The sequence below is a fragment of the Aulostomus chinensis genome, chromosome 5 (assembly GCF_037954235.1).
Source record: "Aulostomus chinensis isolate RoL2024-O1b breed Wild chromosome 5, RoL_Achi_v1.0, whole genome shotgun sequence".
Taxonomy (NCBI): domain Eukaryota; kingdom Metazoa; phylum Chordata; class Actinopteri; order Syngnathiformes; family Aulostomidae; genus Aulostomus; species Aulostomus chinensis.
Window position 1 is genome coordinate 21,110,164 of NC_141324.1, and position 24,648 is coordinate 21,134,811.

Genomic DNA, 24,648 nt, shown 5'->3' on the forward strand with positions numbered 1-24,648 from the left:
CATCAGATGATGAAGAAATCCACGAGTAAGAACATCTCTGTGCAATGAACACACACACACACACACACACACGCTATTTGGGCAATCCTAATTAATTCCAATTAGAAATGCAAATAAGGAGCCACATCTTTGATTAACAAGCAGTCAAGTTCCTTGTTGGTTTGTGATGGTCCTCCTCTGACGCAGCCCAGTTGTGACGAGAAGGGAAGAAAAAAGTATTGGGACACAGAAAATGTTGTAATTAATGTAGAAATGCTTCATGTGAGCTATTTCTAATTACTCCCCAGCCCCCCACCCCTCTACCTCTGCTGCATCACACACACTTTCGGCCTGCCAACTTCCCCTCTGTTCCACAGGATGCGGAGGAATTACAGACTAATTACACAGAGACGGGCGCTGGGATTCATCTGGCCCCGCAATTTACATATGAGCTAATTAGCCTATGATGGAACTAATTACTAATCATTTAACCAATTACCAAGCTGGGCTTTCTCATTACACTTTTGGAAAATGGAGGCTTGGAGGAAAATGTGTTTTTGTAGTTATAGCGTGAGGAGAGAGGCGCAGAAGACTGGTTTTACCTTTCTGGACCCACTTGGTCACTTTGGTGTCACTAAAGACAGATTCATGCTGTTTGTGTCACACCTCTAAAACAGGCTCTCTCTCTCTCTCCCTCTCTCTCTCCAGACAACAATTTCAACTGATTTTGCTAAACATACCTACACAAATTTTGGCCGACCATTTGTTTTTAACCAAGAAATTTCCTTCATTATTTGCCAGACCTTCGTCTTCACTACTGAATAGCACCTTCATCCCAGTTGTTTGATAACACGAGTAGCTTCAAATAACCTGATAATGAGCAAGAAAGAAGAAATATCTAATAAAAATGGTCACACTAATAGGACAGATGATGTGTGTCCATACTGCCCTCTACTGGGACAACAGGTGACAACAGTGACAGCAGAGGCGTCTGACGTTTCAACGCGCTGGAAGCCCTTTATTCCTTCTCCAACCTCTCAGGAAATAGAAGTTTACATATATGAGATCTAACAACTTATAAATCAGAAAACACATTTATTTACAGCAGCGTAAACTCAAGGCATGCAGATGTTTAGATTTTAGCTACGAAACATCCAAAAAAAGAGAGGAAAAGAAACAGTTTGCATAAAGGTGGATGCTGTCGAACAATGCCATCAGTTCCAACACTCAACATTCCACAAGGTGTTTTTTGTTTTGTTTTGTTTTTTTAATATAACACAGTAAAAGGTCCTCACAGTGAGACTTTGTAAAACCAAACACTTTGGTATTTTTAAAGATCATTTTGTAAAGTTTCGACTTACAGACCAAGAAACTGTAGCAAGAACACTCCAGACATTTTAAGAAATATTACCAGTTGTAATATCCAAAGTCTGACAAAGAGATTATTATGTATGTTTTTAATCTCTGTGCATCCAAGGGGAAACCTTTAGTGAAGCTTCATTAGGCAAAATGTGAAAAGACAACTTCCAAAACTCACTTCTAAATATGTTTACAATGTCTCAAAGTATTAATTGAACAATGATTTTGGACCAATTCATTCAAACCCTGACATGATTGAAGAAGTGATGTCATTTAAAGTTATGATTTGGTAAGATAAGTTTGTTAGGGTTAGGGTTAGCGTAAAGACTTGGGAAAGGCCGTTTCCCAAGTCTGTATGCTAAGCTAGGCTAGAGCCATCTTGAACATATCATTGTCATATTTGTCTTCTCATCTGACAGACGAAAAGCTAATTTCCCCAAAAAGTGGAGTGTCCTTTAAGCTCGCAGAGGTGGTCGTGAAGTCATGTCCACACACAGCTTGAAGACATATTATTAGCACAAGTAAATGATATGAAGTCAATGAAAAACGTGAAAACAAGTGAGTTTGCATCAATTGGAGATATGATGGGTGAATTAAGTGTCACTGACGATATTCAATTTTTGAATGACAAAGCTGTGTTTAAACTATGTTGGGGAAGCCGATATGTTTAACTGCTACAGAGACTATTTGGCGACCTGTCGATGACCTTGGCAGCTCTGCCTGGGGACACTGTTGACAGTGAAAGTGAGCGCTGGGATTTAAAGCTGTAGCGTGCTAACAAACGCCTTCAATTGGGAGTACTTGCAGACAACCAGGCGGCAAGACGAATCGCTAATGTTGCACCACCCTGAAATAGCCGTTTCAGTCTTTACGTCGGACAAAGCATGCTGGGGTTCGCTGCTGGTTCAGTGTCTCTGTAGTGAGATGTCAAGTGATGTGACAGCTAAGCTAACTAGCTAACTAGCGAGGTCAGCACACACCATAGGCTGAGACCATGTTCTCATCCAACCGCTCAACGTTAGTTTGGCAAATTAAGCTTCATCAAGACAAAATGACCACAGGTTAAATGTCGTAACACCTACATTTCTTGCATAAAAGATGCTTGAGACACATATAAACAGTAGTGGTGCAACAATAGCAGCAGTATTCCCCTCCTTTTACCAGGAGAATGCTTGCGGATTCGCACAAATCAAAATACATAATCCAATGAGGTTGAAATCTGCTCTGCTTTGTGTGTGAACACAGCTTAAGAATCTTGGTAGTGTAAAAGAACTTGGAAAAAAAACACACCAAATTTATTGTTTTTGGCATAAAATCACTTCAAATAAATCACTACAAATGGGAATGTTGTGTATGAGCACAATAACCAACATCTATGTAGAATAAAAGAAGCAAATATATCCAACATTTCTAGATAGTATTTTGATATAATATAGTTAATCTAGATAGAAAAATCTACATTGACAGATAAGACCTTTACAGAATGGATCTGTTGGAAACTATCGTCTGTATAGGATTTCTTTGGGTAGACTCTGCATAATATGAATGCCAAACTCCAGTTATAATTCTTAAATTTCAAACAAATATGTTCAACAGTATTAAAGGAAACCACACGTACTGTACATCACATGCCAATCATCAAAAAACAGCAGTCTGTTTTCAGATTACAGGACTGAGTGCATGGCAGTCACTCTTAAAAACCAGTGAACTCAGTCAGATGATAATCTAATCTGTGCATGTGCTTATTCCATATTCAGCGCCACATTACTGGTGACATTAGTGCTGCGTTGATGACTCGTGCACTCGTGCATCCACAGCTGACTGGATATTTTCAACATCGTACGGTGTGTTCAAACATGACCAACCCAGTGGGCCAAACTGTCTCCAGACCAGTAGGTGGTGGTAAAGCACCCAAAAGCTTTTTGGCAACGACCCACAAAAAACAAGCATACAGAAAAATAGAGACAGGTAGAACAATATATGCAAAAATATGTTTTTAACAGTTACATTCTTACCACTGAGGCCAAAGGCCGCCATCACCATGTTGTAACGTACAGAAATCAGAGCTCTGACAGATACGTTTCCAACCGATAGCTATCAGGTGTTCGTTTGGTCCTTCTGAGTTGTCTTGAACACAGTATTCAAGCTGTGAATGCACGAGTTTTCTTTTGCTTTATAACTACATCTTAATACATATAATACTTGAGTGTTGACTTGAGGATATATATGTATATATATAAACGTATATATATACATATATATATGTGTGTGTGTGTGTAAACTGATTTGACTGATAGCTGATATTTATTGGTCAATATTTTCATTACAAAAACAAGTTTCTATCATATTCACATTTTGTACATACTCATAAACACTGTAAACATTATGATTTTGAAAAAGTAATATTTTTCTTTGTTTCTAAAACCTTTGAAAAAGCCCATAATCCTATATTTACTGGAACAGGTGATAAGCACAGAGGAGGAGACTGATATAAATGTTGTCTGATTGTCTGCAACATGTCCCTGTTCAGATATTGAGGGGGAAAAACACACACATTAAAACACACATCCAGGTGGTCCGATTGTTCGTCCACCAGGGGACACATTGATGATGTCATTGTCTTGATTATAAAGGCTGGCTTCACACCCAGTGTCAGGAGGGGTTGTGGAAAGGTTTTCAGAGTAAAAGTATATTGCATTTTTCTAGCTAAGTGAACTGATGTGTACGAGTAAAAAGCAGTTCATCACACAGGTAGAATCTTCTCTCTTTTTATGCTCTGGACCCCCACCTCGACTCTCAATAGGCCACAGACCCACATAGGACCCGTATATCTAGAGATATTGTGGTTAAGATTGGCTCCACAAACATCAAGAATTCTGATCCAACTTTAATGATCTACAACTTTAATAATATTAATAAATACTCCGTATTTATAAATACAATTTAGTCATATATTACCTCCGCCAGGAAGGTATGCTTGCCAAAGTGCTCTCTTTTTGGTTCGATGCACAACATTCTTCAGGTCGTCCTCTCAATTGAGAAAGTGTTATCAAATGTACCTGACGGCACGTCTGCATCTTTGCAAATACATATGGAATGTATGTATAGAAATTACATCAGTTCCACCCAGACAGATGAGTTACTGAGAACATTTTGAAATCCCACATTAATTCCATTCTTATTTAAGTGTCTGATAACATTAAGCATGCAGCAGCAGATTCTCAACTCTCAGCTTGTGCTTCAATTCTAGCGTGCTGCTGCTGCTGCTGCTGCTTCTTCTTCTGTTTTAATCTGAGCTGCTGGTGCTCTGGTGAGCCCTCTAGTGGCACTGAATGTCCTAAATAGGACCCTTGAATTTGTTTTATTAAATTGCTTTGGCACATTTTCTCAGATCAGGATTTTACTTCTCAAAACTACTGACTCCACATCATCCAGCCACTTGTGCAACATCATAAACACCATTCCTCATTCTCTGGGTCTTGGCTTACACGCCTCCATTATAAATTAAAATTCCTGAAGAAATTCACCTTTTCTCCTCATGTATTCTTCAGCCCCTCCACCCTGACTCCAGCTGCTACAGCTATACTACACAAAATATATTTAATAATCTATTTAAGTAAATTAATTTGACCTCCTCAGTAAATTTGCACTCTCAAACTTGGGAACTGGGTTCATGTTTGGTGTTGATACTTACTTGGCTACTCTGGCTGTGTTTGCAATTGTAGTGCATTTTTTGTTTTCGTTCCCAAGCACCAAAATCAGTCCCTACAATCGAAGTACACACCGAACTTTAGCATGACTGTACTGTGATGGCCACTCATTTACAATCTACGTAATGACTGTCTAACATATCTGCATATATTTTGTACTGCAGCTTCTGAATATAAAGTAGCAAACATGTTTATTTATATTCGTGATATATGAATGTTTCCTGATATATCAACCTTATATGTCCAACGGCAGTAGTTGAGCTTCTTTTTGAATATACAAACTTTTTTTTGTACTAATACGTAGTAAATTGCAGTAAATTTCCTCAACAGATATTGAGAATTGATTAAACAGATTTACAATACATCCAAAACCGTATCCCAGTCAAAATTTAACATCATAAAATATTGCTGTGCTATTACAGTGCAATTCTGCTCAACCCTCATGAGTGTGTCCTGAACTGCAGGTGAGAGGACAGAACCATCAGGCAGCGTCCTTGGAGGCTGCTGCTCCTGTGTGCCCAGCTCGGGCCGTTTGGCCTCCAGTGCATTTCCTGCTGCGGCTCGGAGAACTGGGGTTAGACTCTGATGCTCGGAGACTCCTCACCCCATGACTAACCATGGTGGGGAGGAGGGAGGACGATGGGGAGGGGGGCGAGGATGAGGATGAGGTGGGCGACAGGGAAGAGGAGGTGGAGGAAGAGGATGGAGAGGACGAAGAGTAGGATGATGAAGAGTAGTAGCTGTGTTGGGAGGTGGCAGCAGAGCTGTTGGTTGAGACGAGGGCCAGGCGCTGATGGCGTTTGCTGCGAGGCCTGTGTTGGGCAGGGCTCGCCGCTGCAGGGCTGACGCTAGCGTGGGATGGTGACGAGACACGGCTAGATGATGGGAGCAGACGACTCAAATTCAGAGACGGGATTAACGACTTGTGTACAGGAGGGGAGGAGGAAAGCGAAGGTGAGGACGGAGAGGGGGAGCGAGGTGGGGAAGCAGCTGGAGAAAAAGCAGAGTTTGCAACCAAGGAGGAAGAGGAGAGGGGACACAAGAGCGTCTGCTTTGAGCGTTGACTTGAGGAAGGAGAAGACGAGCGGGAAGAGCACTTGGAGATGTTTGAAGGAGGAGACAGAAGATAATGTTTCCCAGAGGAGGTAGAGGATGCTGAGGGTGAAGAAGCAGAAGAAGAGGAAGAGGAGGAGGAGAAGTTCTGGAGGATATCTGCAGCGTCTGAGCAGTGAGGAGTGGACAGAGAGGCAGAAGGGTGTTTCCCAGAGCTATGGCTCAAGCCTGGGATCTTAGATGCACGCAAAGCAACGACTGAATGGTTACTATCCTGGGCTGCTCTAGTGCCTCTGCCGTCAGCCTGCAAACACACACCACGGAATACTGCAGGTCAAACACGCAGCCCACATGAAAGAGCAACAGCACTCATGCTCTTTACTCCATTGATGTAGGCCAGTCAACCTCTCTCTTTTTTTTCTCTCTCTTTCTCTCTCACACACACATGAACTAAACGCCTAATTTCTTCTGTGCACCATCAAATACACCCGAAAAACATGAAATGCCACGACTAATATAAAAGCTTCCTCCATTTTGGACAGTACGGTTCTTTGTTTACGATGAGATTAACACAGTCAGCGTGGTTTGTAAAGGCTCGTCTGCTTTAATTTACGTTCCACTAAACATAAAAACAGGATTGATCTTGAGCAGAAGCGTGGCTCTTATAAATGCTGGTGTGATGAAGCCCATCACCTTCTGGGATGACGCTGCTGTCATGTGATGGATCAGGAATCAGGATGACAATCGACTGTTATTTAAAAGGACTATAGGAAACTTTGAAAACAACTAACATACATGATGTCAATCTACTTTTTACCACAAGAGGCGATAGTGAGTCTGCCAGTATGTTTCCATGAGGACCAAGTTGGTTTATTGTGTCAGTCCGACTAATACTGTACTTAAAATACATGTTAGTCCAGAGATCGTACCTAGTAGAAGTAGAAGTCTTTGAATTTAAATTCATTGCTTGAATGTTTCCCTTCTGGTTAACTTGTTTTGGTGAACAATCAAAAAAGTGAACTGAAAATAAGTGTAGCACCGGCTGTAAGGGGGCATACCCCACCTACTGTTCTGGAGGCGTACATACCTCTGTGAATAAATAGATTCTTCCCCATACTGGGACAACAACAGGAGTCTAATTAAATGGCCTATGGATGGATCAAGCGGTAAACATAGCTTGATTAAGTTTGTTTTCAATGTTACATATAGTACCTTTAAGAGAGGGTGATTTCTGGTATATATGAACACACATGACAACAGCTATAATTATCATAGACCTGTACGGAGATGGATGCCATGAGAAATCACCAAAAGTGAAGCCAAAAGATCTTGATCGCCCTCTTGTGGGGGGTTGCAGTATAGGTCATGACTCCCATTTTGAGCCAAACCAAAACCTGTCCAATACATTTTCCTTGAGATGGCTTCTGTCATTTTTGGTAGTTGTTAAAACGGTGATGTATGTTCAAGTGTTACTTATTTGATGCTATAAAAGAAGCAGGGTGTGTTGATGTTGAGAACTGCTCTGACTGAATTATGGGTAATTGTGGAGACACCCGCAGACTTCTGTAACCGTGGCTTTCTGTTTCAAATGGTAGAAATGAGCTGTTCTGTTGGAAACTGCTGTTTTATGACATCAACACTGCAGCTCCAGTCATTGCAAAACAGACTGTGGTTCCAAATGGCATCAGAGGTGCAAGATTGCAGCATTCATATCTGGGATATTCTAGATATTGTGGAATGAGATGTCCAGGTATGATATAAAGTCTATGATAAACATAAAAAAGACAGCAGGACAAACAAGACAACAAAAACAAGCTTTTGAAATTGACAGTATCATAATCAAAAAACAAAAACAAAACTATCCCTTTTTCATCTCCGGAGGCAATGCTTTATTGCTCATTCCTAAACTGTCATTCTCACTTCGGATGCATGCTCAATCAGGTCCTAGCTGTCAGAGCCTTGTGGGTGTGGTCAAGTGTCAGGTCTCTCAAGCTGATCTAGCCAAAAGAAGAGAGACACATCTTCATTGCTGGCCTTTCACACGGTTGCTGTCTTTTTTAATAAAAATCTTTTTTTCGATTAATCTTGCCTTGCTTCTATTATGCTCGCCCCCTCCTCCTCCCCTCCATCTCTGCGGGATCGTCGGTCCAATTACTCCCCTACTACCAGTCCCATCCAAGGTCATCTACCACCACCACCACCAGCAGCGCTTGTCTGGAATCCACTGGGACATCTATCTCCCAGCTGCTCTGGGATGATATCCTTGTGGAGTTTGAACTACAAAGACTTTATACTAGTAGTTCTCAAACTGTAGGGTGTAGGGTGCGGAATTAAGAGTTATATCACCTTATTGCAGCACAGCATCAAACTATATTGATACAAAATCTATTGTTCCATTGTCTCCCTGCTTCCTGTGAACAGTTAATGGTATCAGGAATTGTAGACAGCAATACTAACCTACTAACCCTGTACAGAAACAATATATGTTAACTGCAATCAAAGTTTGGAAAGAATGCTGAATTTGCCAATTACAAAATAACCCAATTCAGTGCTTTTTCCCTTTCATTGATCAGGAATAGTTTCCTAGAAACTGTCTGCTGATTTTGAAAAATATAAAAAGACAAAGAATAATATTCCATTTTAAAATTCATTCAAATGATTAAAGACGACAACGTCACTGAACAGTGGTGCCACCAGCCACAACAAACATGCAGAAGGACAAAACTCTGACATGGCATCGATGTGAGAGCAATTATGGCTGATGTTTCAACTGGATTATTCATATTGCTAATATATTATTACGGCATTTGTGTCTAAGACTTTCAGAGAGTTTTTGACACCCAGGTGAAATATCCACTGCTCACTGCTAGATGATGAATGACTGTGAACATGCAGGCTGAAGATGCACTCCCTGATTCAGTAGCGTCGCTGTGAACTTCTGAACGATCTTTACATATGGAGGTGCCAGTGGAGGCGCTGACAAGATCAGGGAGTGTATCTTGAGAGGGAGGAGGGCGAAGGAGGAAATGAACACCGCCGCAAGCAGACAACAATAACCTGAGAGAAGACTCACATCCTGAACAAAACAATACTGAAACAATATCAACCTATTTAAAAACACTACTAAATTTACTGTAGCTACACCATGAAGCCGCTTCTGTTTCATGTAGTATTTTCTTAAGACCAATCGACTGTTACAGTATTTGTACCATAAAAGTAACATTTTGTCATAGAATACTAGTAGTTGCTACTCTGTCTGTGGTAACTAAGTTACACTCAGGTCTGGTTGTCGTAAACTTACCTGGCTGGGCTGATTCTGGGTGGCCTGCTGCTGGCCCAAAGACAGCTTTTCTGGAGAGCCAGAGGGGGGCGACGAGGGGCGAGACTTGGTGTGGGATCGCTGGATGATAGAGGAGATGTTCCAATTACAGCAGCATTTGAAAATTAAGGGGGGAAAAAAAATGCATTTGTGTCTTAAATGGTGTAAGAAGTGGAACATTAGCTGAAATGGACAAACATTGTAGCATATTCAAACCATACTCTGAAAAAGGTTTTCCCAGTGGTAACACCCTTGAAGTGAACTGACACGCAACAAACTAAAGCTACTGCTCCAAACAACACACATCTGTAAGGTCCCACATTCAGAGTACTTAGAGCCCAGCACCACTGAAGCAAACCAGCTAGCAGACACCAGACCTGTTTCTTGTTGGAGGGTTTCACTGGGATGGGTAGAGGTTGTGGTTTGGCCCTCTTGCTCTGTGGTGGATTTGGCCCCTTGAGGATATGAGAGGCCGACCTCTTTGACGGGCTTCTCTCCCTCTCTCGTTTGCCTTTGACCTGACCTCTGTCATTGGAGTCAAAGGAAGAATCGGGAGATACGGGAGGTGAAGAAGCAATGGATGAGGGGGAGGAAGGAGTGTTAATACTGTCCACACTGATTTCCAACTGTTTAAGTGACTCTTGTAGATGATCGATGGAGTCCACTCTGCTTCTGCAGAGCTCCTCTGCCTGACGAGGTGACTTGGAATGTTTTCCTTTATCCATATCTGCTTGTTTGGTACTCTTGATCTTAGATTCCTTGGTCTGTTTCTTGCATTCATCCACTAGTCTGCCACCTCTTGCTGTCTCCTCCTCTTCCTCATAAACAACCACATTAAGAGTCTTCTTTCCTGTTTTGGTTGTCCCAGATCTAATAGCTTGGCTTAATGCAGCCAGTTTGTTTTTGGGGAACTTGAATTTGAACTTCTGTTTGGTCTCCATCTTTCTTGGAGTATCTGGTTTAATCTGGTCTTGCTCGTCAGGAACGGAGTTATCTTCTTGTGCTTTATGAAGCTGCTTATGTAGAGAATTCAGACCATTTCCTGCTATTTCTTTAAGATCCAAGCCTTTATTTGTTTCACTTTGTCCCATTTCCTCATCCTTTATCTCCTCTTCTTCTATTATACACTCTGAAGACAGAAGCCCATCAATATCCTCCTCACATTCAAAGATGGTTGACAGACGTTTATAGTGTGACTGGATGTCCAGGGGCTCATTCAAGATAATAATGATGGGTTTACTGTCATCATTGTCCTCGAAAGCTTGGTTCACATGATACGTGGGCTGATCAGCACTGTTCCCAGCTACAGTCTGTGTGACCGAGCCATTTGGGTTTCCATCTTTGGACTGTGTTTTGCCTCTAGTCTTTGAGTTGTGAAAGGCAATTCTACCAATCCGAGGAAGAGGAGGAGGGGGCGGTCCTTCATCATCACAAACATCAGGGCTCAAGCTTCCTCCTTCAGGGAAATATTCCTGATCACTAGGTACCTGAACTGTAGGTATGTGGATTTTACGGGATGGGTTCAGGTCTACAATCGAGGTCTTGGGCTTATCCCGTTGGGACTCCAGTGATGATTCTTTGGGGTGTTCGTCCTGGGTGTTTTCTTTTTCTAAAGTTAATAATACCATCATATTTGACTTCTCCTCAGCAGAACCTTGTTGGACGGTCTTTTCATTTGTCTGGTCAGCTGATTGATTATCCTCTCTTTGTAGAGTAACTATGGTTGTAAATGTGACTTTCTTCCCTGGTGTGGTTGGCGAACTCACTTCTTCTTGGGTATTCTGTTCATGAGTAACACTGTTTTTGTCATTTTCTTCAACTGAATTTAAAGGTAGCTCCATCTTCTTCGGTCGCTGTAGTACCATACTATCATTAGGTGCATTCTTCTTCTTTGGTGGCTCTTGTTTAATCTTCTTCTCTCCTGCTTCTTCCCTCTGGTCAGGGCCCGCACATATTCCCCCTGATGCGCCTCCTCTCTCCAGTCCAACTGCCATCAAGTGTTTGTCATCAGTAGTTCCTGTCTGAGGAGCTGAACCAGATGTTACTAACACCTGGGATGTGGAGGATGTATTTTCTTGTCCTTTAAATTGATTACTTCCCCCTGGCAAACACTTATTATTTGATGGATCTGCAGTCACCTAAAATTAAAAAAAGGGTAAGACCAAATACTTCATCATCACATGGAAATAAGTAAGACAAAAAAGCCTGTTATTCATGTACATGTTTTTTCCAGCACCACTGGCTTAAATCACAATGGTTAGCATTATCGTTATCTATATTTGTTGCTCATTGCAAAGCGCTTCCTCTTGTACCAATATCTGATTAAATATCACATTTAAAAGCTAAACGATTAAGACTAACACCTTGAACTTTTTAAGACAAGTTGACACAAAAGGTGACTCATGATATTGGACAATCTCTTCGTAGTAGTGGTTGTAAATTCAGCTGCTGCTTATGTCCCAATGTACAATGTAACGTAATTCAAAGGAGAAGCTAACAGTTCAGAGAGCAGCATGCTACATTTATATCAATAGGAAATGGGGCAGATGTACAGATGAACCAGTTCAAGCCAGTTTTAGTGTGTAATTGTGCCACAGTGTGTGCCTGAACACGTGGCACAGCATGTACAGACAGACAGCACACGGCTGAAACTGTTTTCCGCCTCCTGCAGGAGCACAAAGTGCTAAGTTGCACTGAGGTCAGTTGAGGGACAGGAAGGAGATGCTGGAGGAGAGACTGCATTGCCCTGCATGTACAAAAACTATGTGGAAAGAGCAGAACTAGAAACCACCAACAGGACATTTGCAGTGCGATCTTTTTTCTTTATTTTTACATTCTTACATCTTGCAATCTCTTTTCATTTCAGCTTCCCTTCCTGCAACGTACAAGTCAAGAGTATTTTCTTCTTTCTCAACTCAAACCAAGCAACATGCCTCCGTCTACTACATCCCTTCTGTGTAATATTCTCTGTATTACCTCTCTGCTGATGAACTCATAATGGCATGGATCTGTTTCCTGACGGCTAAACCTTTTAATGTAGGTCAGTAGTTCTGGGATTCCTTTCCATTCATCTGGGAATTAATTATGTTGTCCAGTTGTGTGGTGTGACGTTTAGAGGGCCTATAAATGTGCTGACTGTGTGATCAGCTACAGGTTTTGGACATTCCAATCAAATGTGAAGGCTCGGTGGACTGGTCAAGAGGCGGTTTGGCTGTGCTCACCAATGCATGTACACCTGCCCCACATCGGTGTTATAATCAGCTTGAATTATGTTTTAATTAAGCAGAATTTGCCCGGAGAGGAATCTGATTGGTAGAACACTGTATACTGATGAAGGGCAAAGATGTTGACATGTACATTTGTGAGTTCCTCGTGCATTATTGTGTAATTTTGTTACTGAGTATGTCTTTTTGTATGGAAACTTGTGTTAATGTGAGGCTGATCAGACACAGTGCAAACGTTCCAGTTCCAAGTAAATCATAAACGTGAGTAGCCAAGGCAGTAGAGAAAAGAGGTGACTTTATTTATCAAGAAGAGTAGAAAGGTATAAGCATACGTACAGTCCACATGGAGAAACATGTTCAAGAGGAGTGATAGAGGAGTTCCCCTGGCAACCCATGCCGATTGTTCCCAGGAAGAAAACAAGCAGTGGTGTTAGAGGAACTCAGGTCAACAATAGTGAAAGAACCCCACCAAAATGTCTGAAATGAGGTTAATCTTGTCATCCTCTCGTGACACGCACAGTAACCGATTTTACATTTAAAGACAAAGTTTGAGAATGACAGTGAACATTTTTATGGTGTTAACTACAACACTTACCTTTGTGATGGCCACATAAGGCTAACTAACCACGTGATGAGTGAAACCCTCGTTTCTGAGAAAAGTACGTTTATGCGTGTGATTGTGGGTGGCTGCGCCTGTGTGCTCATACTTTACTGGTTGAATAATATAATCATACGAAAATGCAAACTGATTAATAATTAGTGACGGACCAGCAACAGAAGCAATTAGTCAATGTCAGCCCTTGCCGAGGTTAATGCAGAAATTTCAGCATTTGTGAGTTAAAAGCAGAATAAATAATCACTGCAAACCACAAAATGTAGCGCATAAGGGACATAAATTTAATACCCTTATTCATAGATCTAATTAATGTTAAAATCAATGGATATTTGGTCATTAAGGTCAGGTGTTTATGCACGTCAAATTTTTAAATCATGTTGGATAAAAACTGATCAGCTCATGGTGCATACTCTCAGCATTAGTAGTGTTAGTGGATCTCTCTCTCTATTATTTGTTCATTTTTTTACCTTAGGGTCAACCTCTGGGCTCTCATGCTCAGAAGCTGAGAGTTCAAGCACACTTCTGCTCCCTACTTCCTTCACAATACACTTGTGAAACACCTGGGTGAGAGGGGCAAGATTCCACAGTGAGTTGCAGAAGCAAGAGGATGCAATAGTAGAGTAACAGTAATAATGGTGTAGCGAGTTCATGATATTAATTTAAACATGAGGGTTTTAGTGTAGGAGCCCATAAAATCCAGTAAAAAAGAAAAAAAAAAGAAGAAAAAGAAATCCAATAGAGCTTAACAGACAGGTGTTGCAGCATTGACCAGTCTGATGAGTTTAAATGGCACCATATTCACCAAACAGGAATCACCAGAGGCCTGTCAATTGTCCTCAAAGTATTTCCTCAAGTTCAGAAATGGTAAATGGTGAAACATACCTGCAACTCTTTCATAAATTTATTATCCTCTTCCTCCTCCTCCTCCTCCTCTTTCGTTCGTGCTGAGGCTGCAGCAGGTGTAGAGGTGGAAGTAGCCGGAGGTGCACGACGACATATCTGGGGTTTGGGTTTGACCTCTGGTGGCTGTCTGGGGGGTTTGGGCTGAGGGGCCACAGGCGGTTCTTTCTCACTCGCATCCTTAATAAACACACAACATTGAATGTGTCATAGAGAAACTTCACCAGAGGGGCTCGAGTCTTCTGATGTCTCGTAGCAAATACACTCAATATCAATGCAGCATATTCTGCTGCATTTGGATCGGTCTTAGGTCCTCATGAAGACTGGTAGTCCTGATAAAGATCATAATTGCACATGGAAAGGTATTAAATTCTCCAATAGGTAACACAAAACAAGTACACACACCTGTGCCCCAAGTGGTTCTTTCCTGGTGGTGAAGATCACCTCTCCTGTCCGTCCTGTGGTTAGACCGGAGCTGGGAGCGTGGAACCTGGACACATAATAACATTATTCATATTGAAATGGAGTTGACTGTTTAAACACATTGGCAGCTGATCCACATGCTATGACATCATAGCCACTGAGCATTGTGGGACTTTTTCTTCTGAAGTAACAGCTCCCGGTTTTAGTTTGTTTTTTGGGGATTGCTTTTCCGGTGCTTAGTGCGCTCCTAATTTGTGAGCAGTCGCAAATTAATGCTTAGCGTGTTGAAATATTATGGTGGTGTTTTGTTTGATAATGGAAGCCCTTGTAAAATATATGAGGCCTTTATTCCAAGTTCATTTACAGAATTTGTTCCGTTATAAATGTGTTTATAGATATAGCACGAGTTGCAAGAACCACACTTTATCAGATTTAGTTTACTATCACAGATTACCCATGGCTTAAATTTGGTTAGTAAAATGCAGTGACATGGGTGTACAGTCCATCATCCTTCCTCCAGTTGACACAGTGATAATCTGACCTTCTTGGAGGGGGAGGGGGAGACTTGCCAACCCTGTCTGGACTCTGCTTCATCTCTTTGTCCACACTGGAGCGACGGGGTTTCTCTACTTGTAGTCGGCCGCTCCGCTTGGTGCCTGGAGACGCTGAGGGAGGAGCTGATGGAGGCAGCTCCGTAGTGGCTGCTGGAGGCTGAGAAGCTGCTGCTGCAGCTGAAGGCACCCAAATGGGGATTTATTTTATTACTGATATTAAAAGAGCAGAGTGCCTTTATGTAATGATGCAACATGCAAACAAGGTAGTTCAACATAGAGAGTACGATGCAGAAATGCTGATGAAGTTGTTATAATTCCCTACATTTCAGCTCTCAGTTGCAAGCCTTGAGTGCTTTCTCTCCTCTTACCGGTGGGTTTGAATGTGCTCGAGTCCACTTCATCGCTCTTCTCGAGAGGTTTGTGTTCCTGAGTTACAGGCTGTGGTGCTGCAGCACAGAGATGGTACAGGTTGAAATTTACAGATACACAAAAACAGAATGGATCCCTGTATGTTCTTCCTAATAATTACAGTCAAATATGGCCGGAAAAAAACCCAAAGTTCTCCTTTACGTGCTACAGTGGGGTTTTTTTTGTTTTGTTTTTGCTTTCATTAAAACATACACAACACTGTACAATAGTAGTCATGTTACTTGAGAAGAGTGAGTGAAGGTCATACAACCTTGCAGTGTCAGGTCCAGAGGTGTTTCCAGCTCTGACTTGGATGCAGAGAGGTTTGTCTGTCCTGAGGCCAAATCAGACTGAGCCACTCTGGTATCGGACACTTCCAAATCAGGGATGGATTTGATCAGAGTGGCCTGGGTGTCCTGAGGGACCTTGTCAAAGTCTGCGGTGGAGCTGGTGGGCTGGTTTGTTTTACTGTTGCTGGGCTGGTTCATACCACTTGGGTCCAGGCTCAGACTTCCCTCTGGAGTTTCTCTCTCCGTAGACTGGATGTGACATACACGCATGCACGGACGCACACACACACACACACACACACACACACACACACACACACACACACACACACACACACACACACACACACACTCAAAAATCCAGGTAATCCAGGTAAAATCAGGTACATTTATCACCTCCTAGAAGTGTCTGGGTAGTTACATAAACTAGTATTTGTTATAGTATGTATACTCAAGCTTTTGTGAGTTGTGAGAAAAAAAAGTTTGAAAAAGAGAAAAACACTTCACATGAACATTTTTTTAAACACTAATAGAAACACATGATATTTCAGCAGCCGCAAATTAACACTGACCTCAGTGTGCGTGTGTGTGACTTCACTGGCAGTTTTGTCAGCTTGACTCTCCTGTGTTGATGCACATGAACTTGCTTCACAGGAGTTAGAAAGTCCATCCAGAGGACTGGGCTTCTTCTGCAGGGCGGGGCTGCCCTCTCTGCTACAGGGACTCACCTGCAGGACACAAAAGCAACAACATTTGCTACATTCAACAACACATACTGCTTCTAAAAATACCATGCCTGAAGGTTTACCTTAGCCACGGTTGGTGAGTCTCGCCCATGTGTGGGTGTCAGTGGGGGGCTAGGGTGGTGGTGGGGGGTCTGAGTAACACCGGATGCTGGGGTCTTCATTCTGCGAGGCATGACTGGGGAGGCTGAGCCTGTGGGGCTGACTTCAGACTGAGTTAAAGAGGATGAGGGGGTGGGCAGGTGGCTTCTGACTGAAGCTCGGGGCGTGGGTTTAGGGGAGCCCTGTGGACTTCGGGTCATCAGAGGTTCTGGGTCTACAGACTCCAGTTGGGCTGATCTGACAGGGGGTGTTGACTCTGACACACACCTGTTGATAACAAACATTGTCTCAATCAATCAAACACAATCTCATCTTCATTACTTTGGCAGAACATCTTTGGTGCTCCACCACAGCCAGGAGAACTGAGTCAGTACCTTCGGAGAGAACTGAGGGCCTCAGTCAGGGCTTTGACCCTCTTCAACATGGAGTCCATCTTATGAGGTTCTTCCTTTAGAAACCGCACAGCCTCCACTTCTAGCCTCAGCACAGAACGCATCTTCCCCTGCAGCTCTGGGAACTCACCTGGGAGAGAAGCAGACAGTGGTACAACAGCAAAAAAAGAAACAAAGTAAAAACTAAGATGTAACATAAAATTTGTTTTTAACAATATAGTTGTTTAGTTAGCTAGATTTCTGTGTGTTTTCCTTTAAATCTGCTCATTTCTAGTGTCCTGACCTTTGAGGATGGCCAGAGCTTCTCCGACCCTCCGCAGGTTGACCGCTCCCTCCTCTACGTCTTTCAGAGTGACTGACAACTGGCCAGGGATGGAGGCAGAATTGGTTTGCAAATGGTTCACGTAGTCCTCCAGTTCACTGGGAGTAGAGGTTAAACAACAGATCCAGAGGAACACTTAGAAAGGACAGATATATTAATTATGTACTAGCTAACTGTCCACATTAGATGGCAGCAGAGAATAAATGTTCAGTCCTGTCGTTTATAAACAAAATATGATAAATTTAAAGATTTCAATGAATAGCAATCACACGATCACCTGATGAGTGCTGTGATCAGTCACTTCTAGATGTGTTTGAAGGAGGACTAATTGGCAAGTACATGATCTGAGAGAGTGAAGAAAGTCTTGTGGGTGTTCCTGGTATGTGGTTGTTACTGCCAATTAAAACTGGTTCATGGAAGGACAACTGGTAAACTGATGACAAGGTAATGTCCAGCCAAGGTTCACTGATAAGAGGAGACTGAAGGCTACCCAGACTGGTCTCACAGCCTCCAAATGGCTCGTATCTAAGTTTGACTCAGTATCTTTAGGATGTGCTGAAGAGCATTTCTGTTCACTGAGGCTCTTGCTGTTTACAGGACCTAAAGTATCTGCTGTCCAATGTCTCAGGACAGAGGAAGTCACAGCTGTTCTGGTGGAACAGCAGGGGTCTACTAGGCAGGTGGTTCTAATATAACCTTGCATTGGTGTTTGCCGATAAGCCCTCGGTATACTGTGAATGTCGTTGTTAAACTGTGCCATGTTTTGACATGGAATCTTCCCACTTGTTGACACTTAACCAAGCAAACCAGTTTTTTTGTGTGTGCATGCGTGCGCGTGTGTGTGCATGCATCTGTGTGTGTTACTTTAACAACCAGTTCTTCAACAGTTCTTTGAATGCAAAGTGTATTCTATTGGTAGAATGACACGAGGGATTCTACATGGTCCAAACAAAATGCTTCATCATCAGCATCTTTTTCAGCAAAAAAAGAAAAAAAGGCCTGGGTTTTCATGGGAGCTCAAACTAAGCCTTAATGTGGTTGAAGTGGAAATTTCCTGAAGGTGAGCTGGTGAAAAGGAGAACTCAGGAGCTATCAGAAGTCTTACGCAGGGGGATTTATGTCACACTCGATAAGCATCGAGGAGATCAGGCAATGATCAACGCAAATGTCTACTAGGTGATCTAAGCATGTCATCCACCAAGTTTAGAGAAGTGCCACATTACCATAGTTGAAATGCTGCCTCTCAGCATGGCACTATCCATGTGGCCCATCTATAACAGCCCAACTTACTGCTTTTACTTAAGTTGTGAGTATTGATTGGTTCTTCCAAGAATCACATGTACCTCAGTCACACTGACGTCTCTATTCCCCTAGTTGCCGGTCCTTGAAGTAATGCCCACTGTGGGAAATAAAACTGTGCGTGGGCTCTAACTAGTGTGATCCTCCAATCTGTGCTTTATTAAAACAGGATGAGCTGTTTGATTAACAGCGGGAATAATTTGACCTCGACCTGTACACGCAAACAGAAAGGTAGAGGAAAAGAAAAAAACCTCCAACCGTACAAGAGACGTACATTCCATCATCCTAGTCGTTGTGCACGGTGCGCTAACAGGCATGCTGGATTCTCCTGAACCTACTCAGATTACAGGACCATCATTATAGCTATCTCAATTCTCATCTCATTTCTAGAGAACGGGTTTGTTTGCTGATCAGTCTGATTATTGAGACTTGGAGCTGGGAAGCAGGAGGATATCTCCTACATGCTCCTTGTCATGATCAGATAAGTGCGTGAGTCCACAGCGGCATTTTTCTCCAGTAATAAACAGTCATATTACTACGATACCAAAAGAATAGGCCATGTCACGCATCACAGTTTACTGGGCCAACAGCAAACAGCCACATGCCTTCACATGAACTCAAAACATGGGAATATTCATGGGAAAGTCCAGAGGTGAGGAAAAGATTATCCCCAAATAAATCCCGTTTAACCATGATGTATTAACCTGCCAATTAATTTAAATTTAAAAGCTTTGTTTCTTTTCATTTCAGAATTTTACTGAATTTAAAGGGATTTACAGTAAATTACTCAATCATAGCGGGAGGGATTTACAGACGCTTGGTCAAACAAAGAAAGTGAGTGACACAAGGTTGATGCTGATGGAATGACCCAAGTCCAAACAGGCAGAAGCAGTAGTGTACTGAACACACACCTCTGCCATTTCATCTAACTGATAAAAATGTTTACCGACATCAAAACACACATGGACCTATTCTGCTCTTGTGATGGGCCTTTGACTTGGTTTCTGAATTATTACAATTATAAGTATTACAAGTACTTCTGCTGACATTACCTAAACAGGTTTTCTGATTTCTAAGATCTTCTTAGGGTTATGCAGTTTTGTAGAAGCCTCTGCTAATGCTGCTGTCAAAATATAGGATGACGGTGTATTGAAATCTATTAATCTTTTTGAGGCAGCTGTGGCTCAGGAGCAAGAGGAGGAGGTCTCGTCATGTGATGGCGAATTCAATCCCACGCAAAGTGAAGCCTCCTGACTTAATTTGCCAAGGAAGCTTCAGTTCTGCCCACAGTCATTGCAATGGACTCCACACTGATTTCACATAACTAAAACACGCCAGCCAAGCACCAAACTTTCTTTAAACGTTATGCACTTATTTGACTGAAAGATTCCATTTTTTGAGTGAGGACTTTTTTCGTTATGTCATAATTTGATAGTTTAAGCCGATTAATGACTAAAGGATTGTTTTCTTCCCCCACACTGTCAGTCTCAATTAGTTATGTCTGCACAGATACGAGGTCTATTACCATTCATATGACACGTGCTGGGAGGCTGCACCACACATAGCTCTGCAGAGTAATGTGAGGAATTTAAGAAGACATGGACTTATGTTTCAGCACAAATGCGTTCTCTCTGGTTATTCCTCTCTACTGCTGGGTTTGTACATCGGTAATGTCTTTAATAGTTACGCTTCTGTAGAGTTTCTCAGAGCATCGGCGCTAATTAGTCAGCAACTAGTTCTTAATAAATGATTTCACCTCATTAATACCAAATAGACATTAAGAGTTAAGGCCAAGATGGCTACAAGGGTTGCAGGTGCAGGCGTTTTTTTTTTCTTCTCAAAATGGAAATGACAAACAAATACTAGTGTTAAGCCATATTGCTGCTCTTATCTGGTGCTAATCCACCCACCTGTTGTTATTTATTATCCGGATGTTTAATCCCTCTAAGGAATATTCCTTTTCATATTTTTTTCCACTCGCCCCCCCCCCCCCCCCCATTTCTACTTTTTTAAATCTTTCCAAACTGCTAATTGACCATTTAAACAAACTAGTGAAGTAATGTCATCGGGTTTTTCTCATTTTGGAAATATAATTTTAAAAGAAAACCTAAATCTCAAACAAGAGGTGTAAAAGAAGTGAGCATTCCAGAGGCAGGGGAGGTTTCCTCCAAGCCACTTTCTTTCGTCTGCCTTCTTGATAAATTGTTGTTGTGAATTGCTTTGCTTCAATTGTTTTGCAATCTGTACAGTTTATAGACTAAACTGATAGTGTGTTACCCCATCATTACAGAAGAAGAGTGCCCTCAGGCTTTAATGCGGTTTGTATTTTGTTAATAATGTATGTCTTTTAGATTGCTGTGCTGAGAGATAGCTGTATCACAATCCTTCTGGAATAAGAGCCAATAACTTCTATTCCCTGTGTTTGACAAACACCAGACATGCACTTTGCTGTGAACTAAGTGATTCTCATGGAATTCTCATGCTAGCACGTGAATCAGTCCTGATCTCTCTGGGAGCCCATGTCATATCAGAACAAATCACTTCCCATTCTCCCGACTCCGCTCTTCACAACATGTTTCCTCACATTACCTCTCTCTGTCTCTAAAGATGTTACGGCACAATGTCTTGCTTGCCACAAATGACTGACTTCAACTGCAGTCTTATTAAAACAGGCATGATGTCAGTGCGAGTGTATAAATGTTGAAAAGGCTAAATCACTGCTTCAGATTTGATAGCAATCACATGTTTATTTCTGTGTCTGAATCAGTGTCTTAACAGCTCAGGCAAAAGGTTTGTAACTGTATGAAGGACTGGACCCAGAACAAACCAGACCTGTGGAGAACTTCCTGAGAACACAAATGTATAAAAAGGCCCTTATCAAAGAGGGACTGGAAGACCAGCAGGACTACTGGAGGAGTATATTCATAAGCCGAGTTTTTGCCTAAATGAAACTGTGACTATTTCTCAATTGAACAGTTATTCTTTGAAAACCGCCAGATAACAAACCTTTTGATTGACTTTATTTTTCCATCACGTTAAAAGAAGTTCCAGACTTGCATGTACGATGAATAACTCTAACCTCACACCAGTCTTCACCCTGATGATTTATATTTTTGGGCCTTGTTATTGCACCCAGACAACAGATTTATGTGCCACAACACAGAAGAAAGATTGTGTTATTGTGCTGTGTTACCTGAGCTGGTTGAGTATTCTCTCCTCTGTAGCCAGGTAGTGGATCCTCTCCTCCTCCATCTGGGTTCTTCGTCGGTGCACTGCCTCCTCAGACTGAGCCAGCCGATCATACATCAACACCACCAGCTCCTGACCCGCCATCCGTAGCATTGAGCTGACTGTCTCCTGGTTTGATAGCTAGAAAACAATGGAACTACAATGATACTATGATGCTTGGCTAGAGAAGAGGTCTAAAGAAGACTATCACAATTGCTGGTTTGCTCTTCTACCACGCTGATCCCAGATACTTCAACAGCTACTGGCTGGAAGAGCTCAATAAATTAAGAGCCAACCCACTGTACCAAGGTCACATCATAGTACCTGTAAGCGTCTGAGATGGTTTAGTTGCAGTCGCAGCTCAGAAACATTTCTCTTCGCTAAGGCCAAACTATGCTGCAGCCCACCAGGCGGAGCCAGGAGAGCCAAAGGGGCGGAGCTGGTGTTGTCAATCAAAGCAATGGCATCTTGCGGCTCAGAGGGCTCACCTGTCAATTGAAGAGGTAATACTCATTAAGCTTTAAAACACACAAAAAAACCCAATGAAATAAGAGTTTTTGAACAAAGTTTATATGTTTATACTACTAATAATAAAAAGATTACTATTATTTACTATGCTTTTTTTAGTCATTTTATTTTGTGTACTGAAAATTAAATTGAGGAAAAACATTAACATTCATTGAACAAAATGAAAAAACAAAACAAAACTGGGCCTCGTGTAGCGGCTGAGGCTCTGTGTACACAAAAACGCTACGTGTGGTACATTTTTGTGGCTGAAATAAATAAAGGCCCTGGCTACTATTTAAGAAGTATGTTATTTCCAAATAATAAGACTGCAATGCTGAGGTTTTTATTTTATATCAAAGTTTGTCAAGAAAGTACTCAGCTGGTCATGAACTGAGGTACTCACCAAGCCTGCTTCTCCCCTCATTATCACTGCAGAAAAGAAAAAAAGGTTCTTTACACATATACTCTACATAGATTATTTTCATTCATGAGTTATAACTTTATATCAGATTATTGTATCACTGTTGTGCACAAAGTGGACATACAGCGTATGCAATAATGGAGAGTTTGTATGTGTTCACAAGAGTCCTGCTTACAAAGAAAAAGAACATGTTCCTGTGAGTGTATGTGTGCTTTAAGGGATGAAGGCAGATGTTACAGACCTCACATGACCTTTGACCCTTGGAATATCTGGTCCTATAGACAGAGCATGGTGTACCAGCCCTGCTAGACTGGCTATCTGCTCCTCCATGGCTTTCATTCTTTCACTGCAAAATACAATATGCAGGATTTATTTATAGTTATGTATATTTGACTCCCTTTACTATAAGAAATATTAGTTGGATCCTTCTGAAACATTAACATTTTGCAATAAATCCTAAAAATTGCCACACAGTCACATAGCTGAAAGCTCAATGCCTCCTCTCTCCTAATGGAGAATAATGGATGATGTCCACAAACGGATCATCACGTAAGATAATAACAGCCTCCAGCAGAACTGTACATCATCTTCAGGCAGAATATGAAAAAACTCTACGAAATGCTAAAAGAGAGAAATTTAGTCACCTTTGGATGTCGGTTCCTATCACATGACCCTGAAACGGTCTTTCAGGTGGTCCTAGAGGACTGTCAACAAACACAGATGAGGTGGATGATGACGAGCCGCTTCCCCTGCTTCTGTTTACAATCTCCACAGTGGCACCATTACTTTCGCGGCGCAGAGATCGACGAATTGGTGACATCCTCTCCGGAGACACCAGGCCCACCCCTCCGATAATTTGCCCCTCAATCATCTTGACTTCATTCACTCTGTGAGGGGATGGAGGCGGGGTTTTGGTCCCCAATGGAGGAAGAGTGCTTTCACCATACTTCCTGCTTTTCTGTCTGATAGAAAATGATGGAACACCAGATAACACATTACAGATGTCTGATATCTCTAAAATGGAACTTCAGATGATCTGGATTATGGATCCGTGTCTGTGTCACTGTTTTTCCAGAACCTTGATGGTTCATATAGTTTTGTTTTGTAAGTGTGAGTACCTGTGGAGGGAGCGAGTCTGGTGCTCCACGCTGTCCCCGTAGCCCATCAGGGGTTTAACAGAGGCCCGGTACTGCTGCAGCCCCCCGGGAATCCCGGGGACCCCAGCATCCACCATATCAGCAGTTAGGGATGGGGGAGCACTGCACTGGGAGGGGCCAATGCTGAGGCGACCTCCTCCTCCATCGTGGAGGGAGGAGCAGTACGAGTCTGTGTAGTGGGATCCCCCTTCACCACGCACAACCAAGGCCATGCTCTTACTGCTGCCAACATCCTCATCTGACACACACACACACACACACACACACACACACACACACACACACACACACACACACACACACATTTTAAAGGTGATTACAGAGCAACCTATTTGTACTGTTGATCAACTCCACATGACAACACAAAATTAAACTGTGACATATCAATATGGTTTATGTATTCACAAGCTGTAGGTGTTTTGCGGTAGAAAGAGTAGAGTCGTGTGACATACTGCTGAAGAATTAAAATTCTACTCCTGAAATACCCCTTTATGCTTGTTGGTTAGCAAACTGAGGTATTAGTTTGGTGTACTTCAAATATGACTGATTTAAGATATTTTGAATGAAAACTGTACATATATATTCCCACTTTGGAAGAGACAAAACAGTGAGTTCAGTCTCCTGGCCCTTCATGACATCACA

General features: G+C 42.1%; 1 protein-coding gene across 7 annotated transcripts in view; it reads right to left on the minus strand.

Annotated features, from left to right (window-relative positions):
* Positions 1-1,054: 1,054 nt before the first annotated feature.
* LOC147261700 (sickle tail protein homolog) overlaps positions 1,055-24,648 on the minus strand; it is a 59,831-nt gene continuing 36,237 nt past the window's right edge. Inside the window, exons 7-25 of one of the 7 annotated variants that reach the window (XM_086203846.1) lie at positions 23,968-24,244; positions 23,494-23,811; positions 23,091-23,195; positions 22,832-22,857; positions 22,246-22,409; positions 21,887-22,062; positions 17,356-17,492; positions 17,055-17,202; positions 16,644-16,947; positions 16,408-16,563; positions 15,817-16,084; positions 15,506-15,583; positions 15,125-15,314; positions 14,566-14,650; positions 14,143-14,340; positions 13,728-13,820; positions 9,798-11,558; positions 9,403-9,501; positions 1,055-6,405 (exon numbers count right to left, since the gene is read on the minus strand). In XM_086203846.1, the coding sequence (XP_086059972.1) occupies positions 5,530-6,405; positions 9,403-9,501; positions 9,798-11,558; positions 13,728-13,820; positions 14,143-14,340; positions 14,566-14,650; positions 15,125-15,314; positions 15,506-15,583; positions 15,817-16,084; positions 16,408-16,563; positions 16,644-16,947; positions 17,055-17,202; positions 17,356-17,492; positions 21,887-22,062; positions 22,246-22,409; positions 22,832-22,857; positions 23,091-23,195; positions 23,494-23,811; positions 23,968-24,244 (5,459 nt within the window). In that variant the 3' untranslated portion in view covers positions 1,055-5,529. Of the gene's footprint in view, positions 6,406-6,426; positions 8,099-9,402; positions 9,502-9,797; positions 11,559-13,727; positions 13,821-14,142; positions 14,341-14,565; positions 14,651-15,124; positions 15,315-15,505; positions 15,584-15,816; positions 16,085-16,407; positions 16,564-16,643; positions 16,948-17,054; positions 17,203-17,355; positions 17,493-21,886; positions 22,063-22,245; positions 22,410-22,831; positions 22,858-23,090; positions 23,196-23,493; positions 23,812-23,967; positions 24,245-24,648 lie in introns of those variants that run through there. The other 6 variants (XM_086203848.1, XM_086203847.1, XM_086203849.1 and 3 more) reach the window with 6 other exon arrangements.